Below are 24,006 nucleotides of genomic sequence, written 5' to 3'. Positions count from 1 at the left end.
TCACCTTTATAAAGATTTTTCTTCACTAAATGATGCATGTGAAATATAAGTGACAATGGAAATACAGTGACCAGGTAGGTCAAGCATTGTAAGGCATTTGACTGAATAACCGAATTTCTAAAATGTAAATAAAAGTCACATTAAAATGTTAGAAAAATTAAATTTGCACTCTCTCTAGCTATATAGGCCTGATCAGATCACTAGAATATATTATTTCAAGATAATCTTTCTAATATTTATGCATAAGAAAGAGTCAGGCTACAAACTGGTTTTATTGTAATTGTGTTTTCCATCATATGTGTTTTTTTCACAGTGTAAGATGCTCTTGTTTGATGAGAGAGATGCAGGGTTTAGGGGGAGCAGAATCTCCCATAAAATAGAATGCAGTTGGTTTTGTTGTGCCTGATGAAGAAGAGGAACGGGTGGTCTGCACTGAATTCGATGGAGGGGAGTTTAATTCTTAGACTCACCTCACTCCCAGTACCAGCTGCAGCCTCTGTACCTTGTTCATTTATTTCCACAAAAGACTTATGGAAAACATTAGACAGAAATAGGTTTCTCTCTGAGGACATTCCTGAGAAATCAGCTTTGCTCTGGTTAAAGGCATCGCTCATCCCCATACTGCTCAAAGTTGACTTGAGATCATAAGTCTCTTCCAGCCTGAACTTGGGAAGGTTTAACTGCACGTTGCACAACTCCATCATGTCTATGCTGGTCCACTCACTCAGCTTCTCACAGGTGATGGCCTTTTCCAGCTGCAATTTGGAGCCAAAGAAGAAAGAGTCAGTAGTTTCCAATTAAGAAATAAGAAATAAAGGTTGAATGAGATCTCTACATATTACAAAGATGAATTATAATCACTCCCATTACCAAAGGTAACAAAACACACGCATTTGGAAGTTTTTTTGTTTATAAAGAGATCCTTCACACTGTTGACATATCATTTTGCAGATTAATAGTTCTCAGGATATAGGCTTAATAAGTAAGACCTTGATTTGAAATGGAAGTACTTCTATGATATTTGCAAGACAGCAACTACATACACAAATATATTGATATAAATGTCATCGACACAAAAGCTTATACTCCAGGATACGTTGTACGCCAAGGAACCAAAAAAATTATTTTTATTAGTTGTATTAACTAGTTTAAAACTAGCTTATTAACTAATAAACTAGTTCAATAATTAATTTATTAAATTAGTTTCATTAGCACAATATACAATCCTTCAAAAACAAAATCTGAGATAAAATGCCTATACTCTATAATCACACCAATATGAAACTAGTAACTATAAATTATGGGGAAAAAAAGAATAGTAAAGAAAGGAAAATCATTCTATCTTAAGAGTAATAACTTTTTAAATAGTGATTTTGAAGCTGCTTTTTCTCTTGATATTTAAAATTTTAAAACAATAAATATATATGTATATACACATGCATTACATATATAGGATAAAAAGCAATGTTTGATTTTTTAAATAACATGTTTGTTTAAAGCACATGCTTTTGCTACTTTGAAGTTTTCTAGATCCAAGTATTGCTATCAAAGACACATATGTAAATGATGTGCATTAAGTGACAATGTTTTCAGGTCAGGAACTTGCACTTTATTAAAAAAAGGCTTATACTGATGTAACTCTAATGGTTTAGTATTCACACTTGGTCTTACCATCCTCTCCAGTTTCACAAATTTTGTGACACTATCTAGAAATCTTTCTAAACACCAGTAGGGCAGTGGAAGCAGAAATATAAACAATCTGAAACACATGAAAAATTAGGCACAGTGCAAAGAAAGACAGACCAGTTATTGCACGTGAATTGCTCAGAAATGTGGTCTGGACAAAATCAGGCTTAAGAGATGTTTAACTGGTGAACAACTTAAATAATAACCTGAAGATGCACTGATACAGAGTATATCTTCTGAAGAGAGTTTACTTGATAAAAAGCATTCTTTAAAAAATGTTTTAGACTCTGTTTAATGTTTTTAAATGTATGTCTAAGGCTATCTTAATGCATGTGATTTAAAAATTAATTAGGCAGGTTCTACCAGAAGGAGAAAAAAGACCTATACTACCTGAAAGATTGTTATGATCAATCTACACAGCTTTGTTACTCACAATAAATATCTCTAGCTATTGTTTGTGTGACTACCCAATGCTAACGGTGTCTGTAGACTACTTATCCTTCCTGAGGAATAGTAACATCAACCTTACAAAGTTTTGTAAAGCTGAGGTGATACGTGAAAATACAGTACCTAGTGCTGAAGGTGTGTTGGTTGCCTTCCTGTGCAGAAATTCAAGAACTGGGAGATCATATCTTTATAAGATCGTATCTTTTTTCCCAGGAGGGATAAACACTAGAACCATCTTCGTGTCAGACTGATGTCTTTTTTCTTAAGTTATTTTTCCATGAAAGTAAATGTTCCCAGGTGGTAAAGGGCCTGCCTGCCAATGCAGGAGGCATAAGAGACACAGGTTCAATCCCTGGATTGGGAAGATCCCCTGGAGGAGAAAATGGCTACCCACTCCAGTATTCTTATCTATAGAATCCCATAGACAGAGGAACTTGGTGGGTCCATGGGGTTGCACAGAGTCAAACACAACTAAAGTGATTTTGCATGCATTTGCAAAATAGACACAGACTCACAGAGAGAAAACAAATGTTACCAAAGGGAAGAGGAAAGGAGGGAGGTATGAATAGACTGGTCCCTTTACCTGATCCAGCCCACCAACGTCTTCTGGCAGTAGTATGAGCAGACTGAGGTCACGACCCTCATAGTAGAGTTGAAGGCCTATGGCTTGTGGACTTTCTATGTAAAATACTTGAAGTTTTTCTTTCATGAACATCATTTGCACTGGTTTGCTTGTAGTCTGTAGAATATATGCAGCAAAATCACTGAGGAGGTATCTCACCAAATTCTTAATTCTTTAGCAACATTGGTTCCCAGCCATCTGGGACAGTGACAAAGATGATGATCCTCTGCTAAATGCTGAATAAAATTACTCAAACCTTGCTTTCTGGAAATATATGTTCTACTGGATAACATCATCAATAAATGATGTGAGACTTTCTTTCTCTGACATTATTATGACATCCTCTATGAATTATGGCAAGCTGGATTCTCCCAAACACTTAAAAGAATATATAATCTTATGCAAACTATGCAAATACCAATGATTCAGAAACTAAGTTGCATTTCAGATGCAAACATTTGAGACAGCCTTTTAGTATCATAAAACCGAAATCCACTAAGAGAAGGAAAACACAAGAAATAAACTAGGAGCTAAGAATTGCAAAACACATGTTTGATAAAGTAACAGTATCTGAAATTTGTGAAGAACTCTAAAACTCAACAATGATAAAGCAATGAACCCTACTTTAAAAACAGGCAAAAGATCTGAACCGATATCTCACTAAAGGAAGACCTATAGCATGTGAAAAAATGTTAAATCCTATGTGCTTAGGCAATTGCAAATTAAAACAGTGAAGATTAGCTGTGGAGTGTCACAGCTAATAGAATAGCCAAAAGTTCAAAACCCTGATGACACAAACTTCTAGCTAAGATGGAACTGACATTTTTTGCCAGTGGGAATGCAAAGTGCAAGCCACACCAGATGGCAGTGCAGTGATTTCTTACAAAGCTAAACACAACCTTACGACGTGATCCAGCAACTGTGCTCCTGGGCAGTCACGAGAATGAGTTAAAAACATGTCCAAGCAAAATCTTGCACATAAATGCTTATAGCAGTTTGAGTCATAATTGCCAAAAACTGGAAAGAACCAAAATACCCTTCAGAAAGGCAAACAGATCAACAAAATCTTAAGTCCATACAATGGGAGATTATTCAGCAATACAGTGAAATGACCTGTCAAGCCAGAAAAAGTGGCTTTAAATACATATTGGAGGATCTTTAAATACATATTACTAAGTAGAAGAAGGTGGTTGCACCTTTGAGAAGGTTGCATACTATGCAATTCCAATTTTACGGCATTCTGAAAAAGGCAAAACTATACAGACAGTAAAAAGATCATCAGTTGCCAGAGACTTAGAGGGAGGGATGAATGTGTTGAGTACAGGGCATTTTTAGGACAATGAAATTATTCTATATGATACTGTAATGGTAGATACATGACATTACGAAATGTTAGTAAAGCAAATGGTAAACAAAAGCAAAACCCTGAAATTCAGACATTTTAGACTTGTTATTTATCCACTCTAAGTGGCGCTAAATGTAAATCACAAAGCCCTACCTTTCTGCTAAGTTAGTGGCCTTGTGACCATGGCTGTTCACTCAGGATGCTCTGTGATGAAATGATTGTCTCAAGAATAAGCATATGGGTGGGACCAACCGGATTCTTCTTTGGGAGCATTCTGTTAGAGCTAGCAGCCAAGACTTTCTCTGTATTAACAGAAGAGTTGTGAAGCTAGAATAAAAGGCAGTCATATTCCCTGGTCATATGGATAAACTCCATCCTTAATATTAGAGAATGAGAGCAATAAGGATGGCTCAAAGGTAGAGGCAGAGAGGACAGATTATGTTTGAGACTCTAGAGGTCCCACTCCTGGTTCCTCTTAGTTTCTTTGATGTTGTTTAGTCTCTTATTCATGTCTGACTCTTTTGTGACACCATGAACTGTAGCGCTCCATTGTCTTTTGTCCATGGGATTTCCCAGACAAGAATACTGGACATATTTACTTCTCCAGAGGATCTTCTCGACTGAAGGATTGAACCCACATCTCCCACATTGGCAGGCAGATTCTTTACCCCCCTGAGCCATCAGGGAAGCCCTTGAGCTAACACTAGTATAATTCTCATGTCACTGGGGCCAATTTGGAATGCTTTTCTATCACTTGCAGCTGAAAATTCCTAGTGGTTTTATTAAGCCAAGTTACTATCTAGCTTATTTCCAGTTAGCCTGTTAGATTATAAATTCAGTCCTTTCCACATCTGTTCCCCACTGATTATCTGAAAATTGCCTATTGCACACAATCTATGGCACACACAACATATTGTTACAGCAATATGTCATGAGCAGCAGTGTTGAAGTGATATAAATCACCTAGGACTAAAACATTTTCACAAACTTTGGCCAGTCAGTTCTTTACCTAAGAATTTGGAATGTGACCTATCAAACTCATCTCTAGAATGGAGATCAGACTTCAGATTGAGAGAAGGATGGGAGAAACAGAGTTGAGAAGATAGAGAATGAACCCTGACAATATTTGAATCCTTGTTTCCATTCAAGGCCCAAGACCCAGCCATGTTCCAGCCCTTGGTTGTATCTGTGACCTTCTGTTAATCTCCCTTATTGCTAAAGTAAGTTCCTACTACAAAAACAAATGCTCTGTGTGCCAGCCCAAAGGGAAAACTTAAAGAAAAAGATGAGATTTTAAAATGTTTTTTATTTCTTTTTCTTCTGGAAAAGTAAGAGTTTGGTGTAATATAGTGCTAGTCTAGTAGAACAAGAACAGAACTCGTAAGTGAAAAATGTGGAATCTGGTGGCCATCTAACTGAGGCACAGTCCGAGGCACTTGGGGCTTCCCAGTGGCTCAGTGGTAGAGCATCCACCTGCCACTGCAGGAGACACCGGAGACCCAGGTTTGACCCCTGGTCGGGAAGATCCCCTGGAGGAGGAAATGGCAACCCACTCCAGTATTCTTGCCAGGACAATCCTCATAGAAAGGGGAGCCTGGCGGGCTACAGTCTGTGGGGTCACAAAGAGCAAGTAACAAACACACACACCAACACTGGACATTTAATGGTTGGTTCCTCTGTTGACCAGAGAAACTGTAATGCAACCAAAACAAATAAACTTAACATGAATCTAGTCACTTCACCCCACTGCATTTCTAACTTGGAAAATAAATGCAGTAACTACCTTACTTATCTACCACAGTCGCAGCAAGGGGTGAGTGATAAAATATGTGCACGGTCTGCTTACAGAGACCAAGATAATGAAAGGATAAAGTCCAGGTGGGATGAAACGGGCTTTTAGGTCAGTCATCCCTGCCCGAGGAAAGAGCCATAGTTTACAGGAACATATATTCAGATAGAATGAATTTAAAATAGAATTTCATTTGCAATGTCTTATAAAATACATACTGGTCGTTAACAGGCTCCTACCTTGTTTATTTTGAAAGGCTTTTCTGTTGTATTTTGGACTAAGTATTGATGTTCCCAGACTCCTTTAAAGTAAACGGCATTCACCAGAACCATTCTGGTTGTAGGATCCACAGCATCATCAGGTAGGAGATTCAGGATTTTTCCTACAAGAAAAAGGGACAGATTTCAAGTGATATAGTTATGTCCTGGTGAAATGCCACACTTACAAAACTGAGATTATGTAACACTGTTAAATGGTAACATCTTATACCCATAAGAATTCAAACCAAGAAGTCACTATTGATAGAATACTATTAATATTAACAGATCTATTTAGATTTCTTCTTCTAAAAAATTATTTTTTATGTAGACCATTTTTAAAGTCTTTACTGAATTTGTTACAATACTGCTTCTGTTTTATGTTTTGGTTTTTTGGCCACAAGGCATGTGGGATCTTAGCTCCCCAACCAGGGATCAAACCCATACCGCGTGTTTTGGGGGGCAAAGTCCCAACCCCGCTGGACCACAAGAGGTGTCCCCTATTTAAATTATTTCATCTGTTTTTCCAATAGTGTCCTTTTATTCTAGACCAGAAATCAATCCAAGAGCTCAAGTTGCATTTAGCTGTCATTTCCTCTTAGTCCTCTTTAATTCAAGGCAGTTTTGCATTCATTCTTTGTCTTTCATGACCTTGATATGTTTGGGGAAAAAAAAAATTGTAGAATGCTTAACTCCCAGCTCAGATTTTTCTGATGCTTCCTCAAGATAATATTTAGGTTATACATTTGGGGGAGAATATTGAAGAAAGTGCGGAAAACCACTAGATCATTCAGGTACGACCTAAATCAAATCCCTTATGATTATATAGTAGAAGTGAGAAATACATTTAAGGGGCTAGATCTGATAGACAGAGTGCCTGATGAACTATGGACGGAGGTTCGTGACATTGTACAGGAGACAGGGATCAAGACCATCCCCAAGAAAAAGAAATGCAAAAAGCAAAATGGCTGTCTGAGAAGGCCTTACAAATAGCTGTGAAAAGAAGAGAAGTGAAAAGCAAATGGGGAAAAGGAAAGATATATGCATTAGAATGCAGAGTTCCAAAGAATAGCAAGGAGAGATAAGAAAGCCTTCCTCAGTGATCAGTGCAAAGAAATAGAGGAAAACAATAGAATGGGAAAGACTAGAGATCTCTTTAAGAAAATTAGAGATACCAAGGGAACATTTCATGCAAAGATGGGCACAATAAAGGACAGAAATGGTATGGCCCTAACAGAAGCAGAAGATATTAAGAAGAGGTGGCAAGAATACATGGAAGAACTATACAAAAAAGATCTTCATGACCCAGATAACCACGATGGTGTGATCACTCACCTAGAGCCAAGCATCCTGGAATGAGAAGTGAAGTGGGCCTTAGGAAACATCACTATGAATAAAACTAGTGGAGGTGATGGAATTCCAGCTGAGCTATTTCAAATCCTAAACGATGATGCTGTGAAAGCGCTACACTCAATACGCCAGCAAATTTGGAAAACTCAAGAGTGGCCACAGGACTGGAAAAGGTCAGTTTTCATTCCAATTCCAAAGAAAGAAAATGCTAAAGAATGCTCAAACTACCACACAATTGCACTCATCTCATACACTAGCAAATAATGCTCAAAATTCTCCAAGCCAGGCTTCAACAGTATGAACTTCCAGATGTTCAAGCTGGATTTAGAAAAGGCAGAGGAACCAGAGATCAAATTGCCAACATCGAAAAAGCAAGAGAGTTCCAGAAAAACATCTATTTCTGCTTTATTGACTGTGCCAAAGCCTTTGACTGTGTGGATTACAATAAACTGTGGAAAATTCTGAGAGAGATTGGAATATCAGACCACCTGACCTGCCTCTTGAGAAACCTGTATGCAGGTCAGGAAGCAACAGTTAGAACTGCACATAAAACAACAGATTAATTCCAAATAGGAAAAGGAGTATGTTAAGGCTGTACCTTGTCACCCTGCTTATTTAACTTATATGCAGAGTACATCATGAGAAACGCTGGGCTGGAAGAAGCACAAGCTGGAATCAAGATTGCCAGGAGAAATATCAATAACCTCAGATATGCAGATGACACCACCCTTATGGCAGAAAGTGAAGAAGAACTAAAGAGGCAACTTGATGAAAGTGAAAGAGGAGAGTGAAAAAGTTGGCTTAAAGCTTAACATTCAGAAAACTAAGATCATGGCATCCGGTCCCATCACTTCATGGCAAATGCACAGGAAAACAGTGGAAACAGTGGCTGACCTTATTTTGCGGGGGCTCTAAAATCACTGCAGATGGTGACTGCAGCCATGAAATTAAAAGAGGCTTACTCCTTGGAAGGAAAGTTATGACCAATCTAGATGACATATTAAAAAGCAGAGACATTACTTTGTCAACAAAGGTCCGTCTAGTCAAGACTATGGTTTTTCCAGTAGTCATGTATGGATGTGAGAGTTGGACTATAAAGAAAGCTGAGCACAGAAGAATTGATGCTTTTGAACTGTGGTGTTGGAGAACTCTTGAGAGTCCCTTGGACTGCAAGGAGATCCAGCATAGTCCATCCTAAAGGAGATCAGTCCTAGGTGTTCATTGGAAGGACTGATGTTGAAGCTGAAACTCCAATACTTTGGCCACCTGATGCGAAGAACTGACTCATTTGAAAAGACCCTGATGCTGGGAAAGATTGAGGGCAGGAGGAGAAGGGGACGACAGAGGATGAGATGATTGGATGGCATCACTGACTCAATGGACATGAGTTTGGGTAAACTCCGGGAGTTGGTGATGGACAGGGAGGCCTGGTGTGCTGCGGTTCATGGAGTCGCAAAGAGCCAGACCCGATTGAGCGACTGAACTGAACTGAATTGATTGCTGTTGTGGGCTGAATTTTGTCCTCCCCAAAAGATACATTAATTCTTAACCCCCAGTCCCTGTGAATGTGATTTCATTTCAAAATAGGGTCTTTTCAGGTGCAATCAAGTTAAAATGAAGTCACACTGGATTAGTTGGGCCTCTAATTCAATGACTGGTGTCCTTATAAAAGTAGAGAAATTCGAACACAGACACATGAAGTGTGAAAACACAAAGACAAAGGAGAGGAAGAGAAGAAAGCCATGTATCAACAGAGACAGAGATCAGAGAGATGCTTCTACAAGCCAAGGTTTGCCAGCAACCATCAACAACTAGGAGAGAGGCATGGAATGGCTTCTTTCCTAAAACTTTCCAAAGAAGTGGAAGCCTGGCGTGCCACAGTTCATGAGGTTGTGAAGAGTGAAACACAGCTTAGGGACTGAATAACAACAGAGCCCTGTTAACACCTTAATTTCAGATGTGCAGCCTCCAGAACTGTGTTGTTGCATTGTTTAGCACTAAGTTGTGTCAGACTCTTTGTGATCCCGTGGACTGTAGCCCGGCAGGCTCCTGAGTCCATGGGATTTTCCAGGCAAGAATACTGGAGTGGGTTGTCGTTTCCTTCTTCAAGGGATCTTCCCGACCCAGGGATGGTACCTGTATCTCCTGCATCTCTGCATTGGTAGGCAGATTCTTTACCACTGAGCCACTAGGGAAGTGCCAGAACTGCCAGAGAATATACTTCCATTGGTTTAACCATACAGTGTGTGGTCATTTGGTGTGACAGCCCTAGGATTTATGGCACATTTCTATGATCATAGGAAAGTCTGGACAGCTCTGTGACCTGGTGGAATGGATTCTGTCATGGTCCTTGAGTGCATCAGCCTATATGAGGAAGATGGCAAGACCCTTATGCAAACCAATCTTGTGAGCATCAGACAGTTCCTCTCTACTCAGCTCTGAAAGGATTTGTTGGGGCGAAAGACAGCATATGAGTTGTTCCCTGCCTTCCTGTCCATAAGGCCCTCTTCTGTGTGCCAGGGACCCAAGTAGGCAGAGGGTAGGCATTTGAGAGCTGAGATTTAGTTCAGCTCTGGCACTATAATTGCTTCTACTTCTACTGGAAAGAACCCTCTTGTCAATGCAGGTAGACATAAGAGACATGGGTTCGATCTCTGTGTCAGGAAGATTCCCCTGGAGGGAGGGCATGGCAACCCACTCCAGTGTTCTTGCCTGGAGAATCCCATGCACCGAGGAGCCTGGCGGGCTACAGCCCATGGGTCGCAAAGAACCAGACAAGACTGAGTGACTTAGCACAGCTACTCTGCTGAGTCTGTGTTGTGCGTTTCAATGTGCTCTTGCCTGTACAGTCACACTTGGTTCTCACATGAACTGGAACAATGCAAGTAGTTTCCTTCTGTAAATACAGGCTAATCTATAATTCTCAAACCAGACTCACATTTGGATGAATCCAAATCAGGCATAAGTTAGGAAAAAGAGTCACTCCTGCCTCAGCATGGCTTCTGAGTCACTAGTTCAGTGAAAAAAGAACTGAGAATATAGGGCTGCCAGCTTCCTCAATTCACTTCAATAAACATTAATGTTCTGAACAACTACCATGAGTGAGGCTATTACGTGTTAGTGATTCAAAGCGGAAACTCAAATAAGGTAGTGGTGTTGCACTTGGGCTTCCCTGGTAGCTCAGACGGTAAAGCGTCTGCCTACAATGCAGGAGACCCGGGTTCGATCCCTGGGTCGGGAAGATCCCCTGGAGAAGGAAACGGCAACCCACTCCAGTGTTCTTGCCTGGAGAATCCCAGGGACAGAGGAGCCTGGTGGACTGCAGTCCATGGCGTCCAAAGAGTCAGACACGACTGAGCGACTTCACTTATTGCACTTAGGTCATTGAATCTAGTGGGAGAGGCAGGGACTTCAGTGAATAACTGGACAGTTGTTAGTTTTAGGAACAGCGTGGTGAGTGTCAAGGTAAAGGTTCCCAAAGGGGCTTTTAGAGCACGGAGGAAGGCTGGCCGTCTGAGGGAGGCCCTGAGTTGTTATCCAGAGGCCATGAAGGGACAGGGACTGGCAGGAGAGGGGCTGTTTCGGATTGAGAGGACACAGGAGTCAATGTGCGGGCTTGTGAAGTAGCACAGGACTCTTCTGGAACTCTGCGCCACTTGGAATTCCTGAGCGCTAATCTTGAGTCAGAGAATGACAAGAGTTGGAGTGGAGGACAGGCAAGACCTTGTGGTCACGCTGAGCTTCTATGTCAGTTTAGGGAGTTAGGATTTATCTTTTACTATAAGTCCAGGCAACTGACTTGGTTTATCCAGGTCTGAGAGACTTTCAGAAAATAAAGTCAGGAAATTCCCAGGCAAACTAAGACAAAATGGTCACCAGAGCATAACGTATGCCATGTTCCCAAGTTTGGAATATAAATGGAATTGATGTGTGAAAGTTTCAGGGCAGCCACTTAAAAGCAAAGAGGCTTTATTTTCCCTATTTCCTGCTGACTATGAAACTGACAAATGTTAAGAATCATCTCCTGTGTGCACGATCTCAGTCGTGTGCCACTCTGCAACCCCATGGCCTGTAGCCTGGTCCTCCTCGGTCCATGGAATTCTCCAGGCAAGAATACTGGAGTGGGTCGCCATTTCCTTCTCCAGGAGATCTCCCCAACCCAAGGACTGAATGCAAATCTCCTGCATCGGCAGATGGGTTCTTTACTACTGAGCCGCCAGGGCAGCCCAAGATTCATCTTGCTGCTGCTGCTGCTGCTAAGTTGCTTCAGTCGTGTCCGACTCTGTGCGACCCCATAGATGGCAGCCCACCAGGCTCCCCCATCCCTGGGATTCTCCAGGCAAGAACACTGGAGTGGGTTGCCATTTCCTTCTCCAATGCATGAAAGTGAAATGAAAGTGAAGTCGCTCATTCCTGTCCAACTCTTAGCGACCCCATGGACCGCAGTCCACCAGGCTCCTCCATCCATGGGATTTTCCAGGCAAGAGTACTGGAGTGGGGTGCTATTGCCTTCTCCAAAGAATCATCTTAGACAAATATAGAAGCCACATCTTAAAGATGCAGCCCTAACCCACAAGGTTGTATCTCTGGAAGGCCTCTGGGAACAGAATGCTTATCTATCCTGTGACGATTAGGTCAGAGATAAACTTCTATCTTTTTTGGACATGAATCTGAGCAAACTCTGGGAGATGGTGAAGAACAGGGAAGGCTGGTGTGCTGCAGTCCATGGGGTCAAAAAGAGCCAGACATGACTTAACAACTGAACAACAATAGCAACAATAAACTTCTATCCTATTACTAAGATAGTTACTGTATTTTAAACCTGTTCTAATATATGACCTTATTCTGAAACTTACTTAAGGTTATATGATATATTTAATGCCACACTTTAATTATTCATTAGCAGCTACTTTTCTTTAGAAACCACATATGCATCAGTATTCCAAAACTTTTTGCATTTCTCTAGAGTCCTCTTTGGAATTAGTGGAGTCTGATCATTCTCTTGTTTACTTGGTATTAATAAAATGGTTGTCTTATCTGTTTTAGATAAGACATAGAATAAAGACAAATGTTCTGAATAATTTGAATATGTCCACAGTTCTATTTAAGAAATGCACATACTTAACACATAACACAATTCAAAATGATAAAGTGATACTTTTAGAAAATACACTGGTGATCACCTTGGAGAAAGCTTACCCTCAGTCTGTTTTTCAACCCAATAGTTGATCTCCTTTCTGACTTGGTCAGAAGCTCCCATAAAGTTCACAGACTGTGGCTCTGCACCAAAGTATGTTTTCATGTCTTCTAAATATTTCTGGAAGATATAGGTAAAATCTCCTTTTGTAGATTTTTTTTTTTACCAAAGCTGAGAAATCAAGTCTATTTAGATTATCAAAAAAATTAAAAATCTAGCTAGATGGATAATTGCAAACTCTTACCCCATTTTTTTCTTCAGTCTTTCCATACTCCAGCTATGGTTAAAAACTAAGCTGCCCTGTGTAAACTTAGCTGGATGCAGACTAGCCATGCAAAACTGCAGTTGTGGAAGGAAGGCCTGCCCCCCACATCTCTGGAGCCCCCACATCCACATATATATTTGCCATGTGGCGTGTGGGATCTTATTCCCAGGAGCCTTCACCACTGTACAGGTTGACTTTTTCTATTGCTATCCTTCTATCCTATTCAGTTTCTTTACTTCTTACCCACTGGGCACCTGGGTCTTCTGGATCTTTTCTGAAATGTGCCAAAGAATGTGATAGATAAACAGGAAGAACTAAATGCTTGGCCGGGTGTGGGGTTGACTCCTCTGAGGATCTACATTGTGGGGTCTCAACCATCAAAGAAGAGAAGTTGACTTAATTGCATGTAAAGAATGTTTTCTAAAATCATGATATAAAGTGACTTATCTGATCCTAAAGTCAGCTTTGCTCTTGAGGGCAGAGTCTCCAGCCATCCTCTGATGATCATGCCACTCTCTGCTCCTTCAGACTCACCATATGGAACTACTCTAAATCTTTTATTCTATTTCCCATGAAACAAATGTTGGCCTAGGGGTTATATAAACCACATTTCTATGTGTGTTAGTGGGTTGTACACCTTTCTTCTAGGCATAAAGTTCTGATCACTAGATGTGGTTTGAAATACGTTGTTGGTTTCCTTTACAACTTGACACATTGGTCAGTTTAAATGGTTATCAGAAACACTGACCACAAACATCCTATACATTAAGATTGTCCCTGGGATCCCTGTAGAAAAGTACAAACTGTTTATTGATTGGTTTCACATGGCTCTTTCTTTCCCATCAACTTAAAATAAGAGGTTTGCACTTACCTTGTGAAAGAGGTAAGTTTTCTCTCCATAGATCCTGTTGGCTATTTTAAGTATGCAAGCATGGCTGGAACTGTTGATTTCTGAAATAAGTGTCTGGAAATCAAAGTGTATTTCTTCAGGCTTGCCCACATTGAACTCCTTTCAAAGAAAATAAATTGGTCAAATAAAAATGTTGAAAAAGACATACATGTATATGAACAATTTAGAAATGATTTCATGTTCATGAACTGATCATGAAATCAATTGTATGGTAGGTATCTTTTTTTCCTTTGGTATTATTAGTGCAGGATATAAAAGTTGTTGAGGCATAATTTCCTTCACACTTAGTTTGCAAAGATAAGAACAAGGTTGAAAGTGAAATAGTTCTGAAGGGAAAGAAAAGGGAGAGATAAGGGGAAAGAATATGACTCTTTCAAAAAGTGTAGACATTGTGTACTCTAAAATTTTCCTATAGTTTTAATATCTTTTTCTAAAAAAAATTACCTATTAAAGGTTGTTTGATTTAGCCACTAAAAGAAAAAAATGCTAAAAGTACCTCCTCCTTAATTATGAAATGAATATTGAAATATAAGACATACCATTTTCCTTTTCTTTTCACTGTCAGGACAAAATTTGCTGTCCTGGTCTCTGCTAAATTGAAGAACCTGTAATTTCAATAAAAAGGCAATACATGAGCACATTTTGCAGAGATGTGATCATTCGAAATACACATCAGTAACTACAAGCCAGTCATTCCCATAGCTGCAAAACATGTGATTAATGAATCAAGAGAGCTCTGATTTGACTTAAATGGTGTATTACCTGGGCTAATAGAGTAAGTCAAGAGCTGCTTTTAAATAAATTTTTAAGTTGAATTTAAGTTGTTAGTCTCTTTACTTTAATACTTTGCATTGGACATTGAAAATAACATTGGGAATAGCCTTAGATGTAAAATTCTTATGTTTTCCATGTTTCATTTTTATCTATCATTGTTTTGAGAAGAAAGCTAACTATTCAGTTAAGTGCATCATTTAGCCAATTTAAGCAAAAGCCACCATTGCCTTAATTATCTGGAAAATTCAGGAGTTTTAGTTGTTTTTTTCTACTTAAGTGCTTCAGTTCTCACTGCCGACCATCATCTGATGATAGAGTCAGAGTCTTTGTGTTCACCCAGCATTTATGTGTAAATTCACAGGAAGGATGTGGACTCTGTTTCCCTTAAATTGTCCAAGAAGAAAAAACAACACTTTAATTCTATCTCCCATATGCATCCTGGATGCAGCTCACAGAAAGGAATGACACTACTGAACGGCTTTCATTTTCACTTTGCTATATAAGGCTACACACACACATACAAACACTGTGATTTGAGAATGCTTACATCAAATTAACTGCTTATACAGTAATCAGTTCAGTTCAGTCACTCAGTCATGTCCGACCCTTTGTGACCCCATGGACTGCAGCATGCCAGGCTTCCTGTCCATCACCAACTCTGGGAGCTTGCTCAAACTCATGTCCATCGAATCTGGGATGCCATCCAACCATCTCATCTTTTGTCACGCTGTTCTCCCATCTTCAATCTTTCCCAGCATCAGGGTCATTTCAAATGAGTCAGTTCTTCGCATCGGGTGGCCAAAGTATTGGAGCTTCAGCATCAGCATCAGTCCTTCCAATGAATATTCAGGACTGATCTCCTTTAGGATGGACTGGTTGGATCTCCTTGCAGTCCAAGGGACTCTCAAGAGTCTCCTCCAACACCACAGTTCAAAAGCATCAGTTCTTTGGCACTCAGCTTTCTTTATAGTCCAATTCTCACATCCATACATGACTACTGGAAAAACCATAGCTTTGACTAAGTGGACCTTTGTTGGCAAAGTAATGTCTCTGCTTTTTAATATGCTGTCTAGGTTGATCACGGGCTTCCCTGGTGGCTCAGTGGGTAAAGAGTCAGACTACAGTGAAGGACAACCATTTTCAATCCCTCACTTGGGAAGATCCCCTGGAGAAGGAAATGGTAAACCACTCCAGTATTCTTGCTTGGAGAAATCCATGGACAGAAGAGCCTAGTGGGCTACAGTCCATGGGGTCCCAAAGAGTTGGACGTGACTGAGTGACTAACGTGACTAGGTTGATCATAGCTTTTCTTTCAAGGAGCAAGTGTCTTTTAATTTCATGGCTGCAGTCACCATCTGCAGTGATTTTGGAGCCAAAAAAATAGTCTGTCACCATTTCCATTGTTTCCCCCATCTATTTGCCATGAAATGATTGGACCAGATGCCATGATCTTAGTTTTCTGAATGTTGAGTTTTAAGCCAACTTTTTCACTCTCTTTTTTCATTTTCATCAAGAGGCTCTTCAATTCTTCACCTTTTGACATAAGGTTGGTATCATCTGCATATCTGAGGTTATTGATATTTCTCCCAGCAATCTTGATTCCAGCCTGTGCTTCATCTAGCCTGACATTTCATGATAAAAGTTAAATAAGCAGGGTGACAATATACAGCCTTGACATACTCCTTTCCTGATTTGGAACCAGTCTGTTGTTCCATGTCCAGTTCTAACTGTTGCTTCTTGACCTGCATATAGATTTCTCAGGAGGCAGGTCAGGTGGTCTGGTATTCCCATCTCTTTCAGAATTTTCCAGTTTGTTGTGATCCACACAGTCAAAGGCTTTGGCGTAGTCAATAAAGCAGAAATAGACTATTTTCTGGAACTCTCTTCTTTTTTGATGTTGGCAATTTGATCTCTGGTTCCTCTGCCTTTTCTAAATCCAGCTTGAACATCTGGAAGTTCATACTGTTGAAGCCTGGCTCGGAGAATTTTGAGCATTATTTGCTAGTGTATGAGATGAGTGCAATTGTGTGGTAGTTTGAGCATTCTTTAGCATTTTCTTTCTTTGGAATTGGAATGAAAACTGACCTTTTCCAGTCCTGTGGCCACTCTTGAGTTTTCCAAATTTGCTGGCGTATTGAGTGTAGCGCTTTCACAGCATCATCGTTTAGGATTTGAAATAGCTCAGCTGGAATTCCATCACCTCCACTAGTTTTATTCATAGTGATGTTTCCTAAGGCCCACTTGACTTCACATTCCAGGATGTCTGGCTCTAGGTGAGTGATCACACCATCGTGGTTATCTGGGTCATGAAGATCTTTTTTGTATAGTTCTTCCATGTATTCTTGCCACCTCTTCTTAATATCTTCTGCTTCTGTTAGGTCCATACCATTTCTGTCCTTTATTGTGCCCATCTTTGCATGAAATGTTCCCTTGGTATCTCTAATTTTCTTAAAGAGATCTCTAGTCTTTCCCATTCTATTGTTTTCCTCTATTTCTTTGCACTGATCACTGAGGAAGGCTTTCTTATCTCTCCTTGCCTATTCTTTGGAACTCTGCATTCAAATGGGTATATCTTTCCTTTTCTCCTTTGCCTTTAGCTTCTCTTCTTTTCTCAGCTATTTGTAAGGCCTCCTCAGACAACCATTTTTCCTTTTTGCATTTCTTTTTCTTGGGGATGGTCTTGATCCCTGCCTCCTGTACAATGTCACAAACTCTGTCCATAGTTCTTCAGGCACTCTGTCTATCAGATCTAATCCCTTGAACCTATTTGTCACTTCCACTGTATAATCATAAGAGATTTGATTTAGGTCATACCTGAATGGTCTGGTGCTTTTCCCTACTTTCTTCAATCTAAATCTTAATTTAGCAATAAGGAGTTTCTGATCTGAGCCACATTCAGTTCCCATTCTTGTTTTTGCTGACTGTATAGAGCTTCTCCATCTTTGGCTGCAAAGAATATAATCAATCTGATTTCAGTATTGACCATCTGGTGTCCATGTGTAGAGTCTTCTCTTGTGTTGTTGGAAAAGGGTGTTTGCTATGACCAGTGTGTTCTCTTGGCAAAATTCTGTTAGCCTTTGCCCTGCTTCATTTTGTACTCCAAGGCCAAATTTGCCTGTTACTTCAGGTATCTCTTGACTTCCTACTTTTGTATTCCATCCCCTATAATGAAAAGGACATCTTTTTTAGGTGTGCGTTCTAGAAGGTCTTGTAGGTGTTCATAGAGCCACTCAACTTCAGCTTCTTCAGCATTAGCGGTTGGGGCAAAGACATGGATTACTGTGACATTGAATGGTTTGCCTTAGAAACAAACAATAATAATGTTCTACTATTTTAATGCTCTTCATGTATTTGTTAGATTCACCCTGACAAACAGGGACTGAACAAAGTAACAACCAAAGCATGAGAAACAGATTTCACCTGATTTTTCTATTTGTGTCTTTTTAAATCAATGTATTATTTTGTTTATTTAATTTTGACTGTGCTGGGTCTTCACTACTTCGCGCGGGCATGCGGGCTTTCTTTATTCGAAGCGCCTGAGGGCTACTCTCAGGGTGGGGCTTCCCTTGTATGGGAGCCTAGACTACAGTGGTTGCCCTGCAGCCTGTGGGATCTTCCCCGAGCAGGGATCAAGCCATGTTCCCTACATTGGCAGGCAGATTTTAACCACTGGGCCACCAAAGAAGTCCTCTACTTGTGTTTTTAAGAAAATCCTTCTAAGATTAGAAAGATGATGGCTAACTCTTCTAAAGTATGAGCTATGACTTTCTTGAAATATTTTAATAATCAAAAATTTTTAAATAGTTTAACATTGAAGCAAACTTGATAACCTCTTGTCTCCATCTGATTTTGCCAGAGAACACAGGTTCTTAAATAGCTTTCCTAGAAACAGCTGTCTGTTGATTCACTTTCTCAGCCTTATTTTTTAAGGTCTGGAAAATGTGTGTGTCTTTTATTTTGGAAGACATGATTGTAACATGTGGACTATTTGGGTTCCAGGAGATGAATGGAGGTGAAAGCCAAATAAAAGCATTTCATTTTAAGCCAATAGAGGATAGTTGACCTTTCTTACTCACCTGGGCCATTTGTGCTGCAGTGGTCTCTTTGGTGCCCAGATACACCATGGCCAAGGAGGCTGAGATCCCCCAGGGAGAAAAGAAGATATTTTTACCCTCAGCAAATTCAGCTAGCTTTTTACTAAACTCCAGAGCAAATTGGTTGATAGATTCTGCTAGTGAGTCCATTGGGAAGATCTAAGAAAGATAAAGCAGAGTTAAAGAACATATTAATAATCTTTTCCATTTATTTTACTTTTGTAAATGGATTTTTTGGTTTACAATTATCTTTTCTATCATCCTTCATTGAAATGACAAAAGAATGTATTGTCCAACCCAATTATATACATAATAACCTATGTAACAATCTATATTTGGCTTCCCTGGTGGCTCAGTGGTAAAGAATTGCCTGCCAATGCAAGAGACATGGGTTCAGTCCCTGGGTCAGGAAGATCCCCTGGAGAAGGAAACGGCAGCCCTACTCCAGTATTCTTGCCTTGGAAATCCCACGGACAGAGGAGTCTGGTAGGCTACAGTCCATGGGGTGCATAGAGTCAGACACGATTCAGCAACTAAACAACAACAATTATCTATATATCTGTATTTATGCCCTCCTAAGAGCTGAATGAACATAATTCCAATATTATTTTAAATCTTAGAAAACTGAAGTACAGAGAGTTTAAGAGAACTCCCTCAAATTCTAGAGCAGAAACACCTGAGAGAACACCTGGATTCTTGTCAGTTTGGTCTCCCTGTTGAAATCGCCAGAGTTTAAATTGTAGTAGAATCAGCCAAATGATTCTTTTCAATACGCCACATATCTGCTGGCTTTACCAGTAAATGAGGAATAATTATACAACTTTTTGACTTTGTACTTTTCGTCACTTATCTTTCATCCCTATTTTTATTCTTTTTAACCTTGTTTATCCGTTCACACCTTGATAGATGGTATCCTGGTTCCTGGAGAGCCTTTATCCTCCTTTCATAATAAGATGAAACCCAACTCTGTTCCAGACATTTTCCTCTGGATGCTTTTTCTGAACTTTGGGGTTCACAGGAGCATGTCTGCCACCAAAGTCCTATAACATAGCTTTTGCCACTTGCCTGGTGCTTATCACACTGCTAGTCTGTTTTCATATGTTCGTATCTTTTCATCTCTAGAATAAGTTCCCTGAGAGCAAAATTTTCTTACTCTGCTTTGTGCCTCCGCTAGCACCCAGCTCAGGACTTTGTACAAAATGGAAACTTCCAAATATTTATTTATTTCTTATTTAGATGTTTGTAGTTAAGGTTCTAGTCACCATTTTTTAAAATCTATTTAAACCTGAAACTTTCACAGTCTAGTGGAAATGCTTATAGAGAAGTAGAGAAGTCAAGACTCTTATCTTTATTCTCACTCACTTGAGACCCCCTGAAACCAATCATAATGAACAAAGGAACTCAAGCTTTCTCATTTTTAAAAATACTGTATTCAGTTTCTAAATATCACCTCTAATCACCCTGATATTCTCATTTAAGTTTTTAAAAACTGGATCGTTACCAAAGAAATAGTGAGTTCAATCTATTGTCATTTTAAAGCCAAATAATTTCTCAAACTGACTAAATAATTTAAAATAAACCAAATTCCTAAGTCTGGAGATTCCTATTAGGGCCAGTATTGTATTGAACTTGGTCTTGCACTGATATCATCTGGCCCTCTGAGAAACCTAGAATGAGAACTTTAGAAAAGTCAGGAGATCTCTCTAGTTAAATGGTTGAATCAAGGAAGAGACATGTGCAGACAAAGTTTTGATTTCTTCATGACTTGAATTAACAGTGATACTGTTGAAACCCCTCCTAGTCATAGGCTTACCCTTAACCAAACAACTTTTCAGCCCATAAGTCATCTCTAGTCGTAGCTTCTACCTATTGTAGAAGCTGATGATAATTCTAGGCTAACATTATTTTATTAAATGAAAAAAAGCAACAACTCTTGTTTTGTAATAACTCTACACCCTCATAATAGCACTTTCTCCTGACAAATCCTGTTTTCTTTACAGCTATATCCCTTTAAATGATGTTTTGTTTACTACCTATATATTAAGCTTTATCTTTTATTTTTTAATTTTTTTTATTAGGCTGCCCCAGGTCTTATTTGCAGCATGTGGAGTCTTTGGTTGCAGAACGTAGGGTCTAGTTCCCTGAAGAGTCATCAAACTCGGGCCCTCTGCTTTAGTAGCATGGATTGGTAGCCACTAGACCACTGGGAAAGTCCCCTAAACTTTCTCTTTTAAGAACTCATGAATTTTTCATATGGAAACTGCTTGGCTCCATTGCCAAAGCATAATCACCATGAAGGGAAGAGAGGAGAAATTATTACTTTAAGGCTGAGGACTTTTATCTTTCTACCTATGATTTATGATTATTCTAGAGTTTAGATACTTGTAGCAAATTCCTAAAAATGATAATTCTTCTGATGAAAGAGTTAATTTCTTGTGGAAAGTTAACAGACAGTTATCATCAGCTTCATTAACTCTCTCACTAATATCATCATTAATGTATCAGATGCAGCCTAGAACATACAAGAAGAACAATTCTTGCCTTTAAAAAAAAAGTACTGAAGTGCTAAGCCAGCATTAAAAGTGATTCCTGAAAGATGCAGAATTTGGGGATGAAATTCTCATGAAATAAATTATCCATTCAAGGGGTGGAGAGTGATCTTTTCAGAGAGGACTATACATAAAGACTAAAGTCTAGACCCAAAACCAAGTGTGCCCTTTTCAGAATGAATTGCTCTTTTGCAGTTTCCGGGAGGTATATAGATGCCTCAGTATGCCTGCTCAGTCACTCAGTCATGACTGACTCTTTGCAACCCTGTGGATTGTAGTCTACCAGGTTCCTCTGTCCATGGAATTTTCCAGACAAGAGTACTGGAGTGAGTTGTCATTTCCTAATCCATATATCAGTATCCATACATTTATGTAAAATATGTAATATCTCAGTCTGTAAAGGGGCTTAACTAAAGAAATATGAAAATAAGAAAAGAATAGTATCATTCATCAAAATGTCTCATTATAAATACACATATTCCCAGAAAATCAGTGTTGGAAAGAATCTTCTAATCCTAATCAAATTGTCTCATTTTATCTGCTAGGAAACTAAGGCCCAGAGAGGTAAAATGTGCTAACATGCATGGCTACCTAACAGCAGAACTATCATTGCAATCTCAGTCTCTGGACTCTAAATACAAATCCTTTTGCCACTATATTTTATTGCCTTTAAGGTTTTATTGTGAAAGGGAGGGATTGGATGACAAAAGAGGATGAACAAGAGGAGGGAGAAAGGAGGAGTGATGGTGAGCAGGAGGAGGGAGCAGGAAGGACTCTGCTCTGCTTTTCTGTTAGAGGACAGTAAAGGCCTCCTGACCTTCCCAGGGTACTGATAATACTGCCTACTTGGTGGAGTCATGCATATCAGCAAATGACCTCTCCACACCTCCAGCACTTCTGAGTTTACCTGAAGCCATTTCTGAAGGAATTAATAGTCTGGGAGGGTTTCTGATGAGCATGTAGTGTAAGGTTAGGGTCTTGATTATTCCATGAAAGAGAAGAAAGCTAATGGCCCCTGGAATGATAGCCAAGACTTGAAGTTGGGTAGGGGTAGGGGGTAGAGAGTCAAATCATTAGTTCCCTACACAAATGAGTGAGATCAAGTTCATGGTGCCAAGTCCACTCTTTTGAAGGGATAGAAGGGTTTTGGTTCAATCATTCTGAGAATATCCTATTTCTTTTTGCCCCTGTTGACAGATACAAAGGTAGCAAATCCAAAAATGTGACTGGAAAAAAATATCATTCATAATTTCACAATTCATGGTAAAACCACCTCTCTCACATCTTTGGAAATGAAAGCACTCTCCTGCTTAGCCTTTCCCAGCACAATCTTTGAACCAGTTCAGGGTTAAATCTCTCAGACTTGCACAGAATTCTTAGGAGATGGCCTCAACTATCATTTCTGTCCTGTGGAGGTCTTGATAATTTGTTATTCATCTAGGCAGTTCAATGAAGGAAGAAAACATAAACATTTTTAAACAAAGAAATATTTATAATACCTTGTTTTTTTCCACTTGGAGCAGAATTGGCAGTGGGTTCCTTTAGTAAGAGATTGTGGCTGAGTTAAGTAACTCTGAACTGTAGGAGTAATTTTTAGCAATTTTAGCACCACCCTTTTCTTAGCTCCACCCTCTGATTCACTTTTACAAACCCATACACTCTTCCTTTCAAGTTTATCTTGGCCAGAAGCTCAGATAAAAAGAGAGATAGACAAGGTTTTGCCTCAATTACCCAACTGCCCACATTCTCCATGTCTGTCTGTACATAGAACCTGGAATTCTGACAAATTGTAACTCACACATTCCTGGTTTCATGTTTTCCCTAGTCTGCCAACTGGCAATGATAAGTGACTTCCCCTAGATATTTTTTTTTCCCATAAAATCAGAAAGTTTTAAGTTAGTAGAATAATTATGAGCAATGAAATGGAGATTATCATTATTATAAACAGCAATGTTTGCTTTTAAATATCTCACAAGGTATTAAGTGAAGTATCCAAGATATGTTTCTGTTCTTCTCATTTGGGCTCTGGTGTCGACCCCCAAGCATAACTCTAACTAGTTCATGTCCATTGTCCCCACTCCAGGGACATGGGGTCTGGATGGATGTTTTAGATGCAGTTACTAGGTCTGGTAAAGAACCTGCCTGCCAATGCAGGAGATGCGGGTTTGATCCCTGGGTCAGGAAGATCTCAAGGTTTCTCAGGTGGCAATAGTGATAAAGAACCCACCTCCCAGTGCGGGAGACCTGAGAAACATTGGTTCAATCCCTGGGTCTGATCTCCTGGAAGAGGGATCATGGCATGGCATGCCATGGCAACCCACTCCAGTATTCTTATCTGGAGAATTCCATGGACAGAGGAGCCTGGTGGACTACAATCAATAGGGCCGCCAAGAGTTGGACACAACTGAAATGACTTAGCACGCACATGCACACACACGTATCACATGGAGGTTCCAGATAGAGGGACTGTCCATCTTGACTGCCAGTGGTTCACCAGAGAGTGACTCAGGCTATATCACTGCACAGATCTAGTTATTTGCATTACATTCAATGCAACTATATAGATTTGGAGGGATCAAACAAGAAATTGTTTCATCTCCTCTAAAACCTCTTCACTAAAACCACAGACTAGGTTTTATTGATGTTTCTCCACAAACCTTCTCCAGATTCCATTCTCACTTACCTCTTGTTTAAAAATTTTAGGGACTTTCCTGGCAGTCC

At 39.6% G+C, this 24,006-nt stretch overlaps 1 protein-coding gene across 1 annotated transcript; it reads right to left on the bottom strand.

The window, feature by feature from the left end:
* Nucleotides 1–329: 329 nt before the first annotated feature.
* SERPINB10 (serpin family B member 10) lies at nucleotides 330–18,886 on the bottom strand. The gene is made up of 7 exons (XM_020870078.2): nucleotides 18,719–18,886; nucleotides 14,408–14,473; nucleotides 13,830–13,967; nucleotides 12,696–12,813; nucleotides 6,129–6,271; nucleotides 2,717–2,872; nucleotides 330–755 (listed from the first exon to the last, which is right to left on the bottom strand). The coding sequence occupies exons 1-7, from the start codon at nucleotides 18,884–18,886 to the stop codon at nucleotides 351–353; spliced, it is 1,194 nt and encodes a 397-aa protein (XP_020725737.2). The 3' UTR covers nucleotides 330–350.
* Nucleotides 18,887–24,006: the final 5,120 nt, after the last annotated feature.

The sequence above is a fragment of the Odocoileus virginianus genome, unplaced genomic scaffold (assembly GCF_023699985.2).
Source record: "Odocoileus virginianus isolate 20LAN1187 ecotype Illinois unplaced genomic scaffold, Ovbor_1.2 Unplaced_Contig_26, whole genome shotgun sequence".
Taxonomy (NCBI): Eukaryota; Metazoa; Chordata; class Mammalia; order Artiodactyla; family Cervidae; genus Odocoileus; species Odocoileus virginianus.
This window is presented reverse-complemented; position numbering and strand designations above follow the sequence as displayed.

What these genes read in the sequence shown, in the direction of transcription:
- SERPINB10 (XM_020870078.2), bottom strand. Translation starts at nt 18,886, where the DNA reads ATGGACTCACTAGCAGAATCTATCAACCAATTTGCTCTGGAGTTTAGT. An exon ending in GTGAAAAGAAAAGGAAAATG is followed by an intron (nt 13,968 to 14,407) that starts GTATGTCTTATA and finishes TTTCTTTGAAAG; the next exon opens with GAGTTCAATGTGGGCAAGCC. An exon ending in AGCCTTTCAAAATAAACAAG is followed by an intron (nt 2,873 to 6,128) that starts GTAGGAGCCTGT and finishes TATATTCTACAG; the next exon opens with ACTACAAGCAAACCAGTGCA.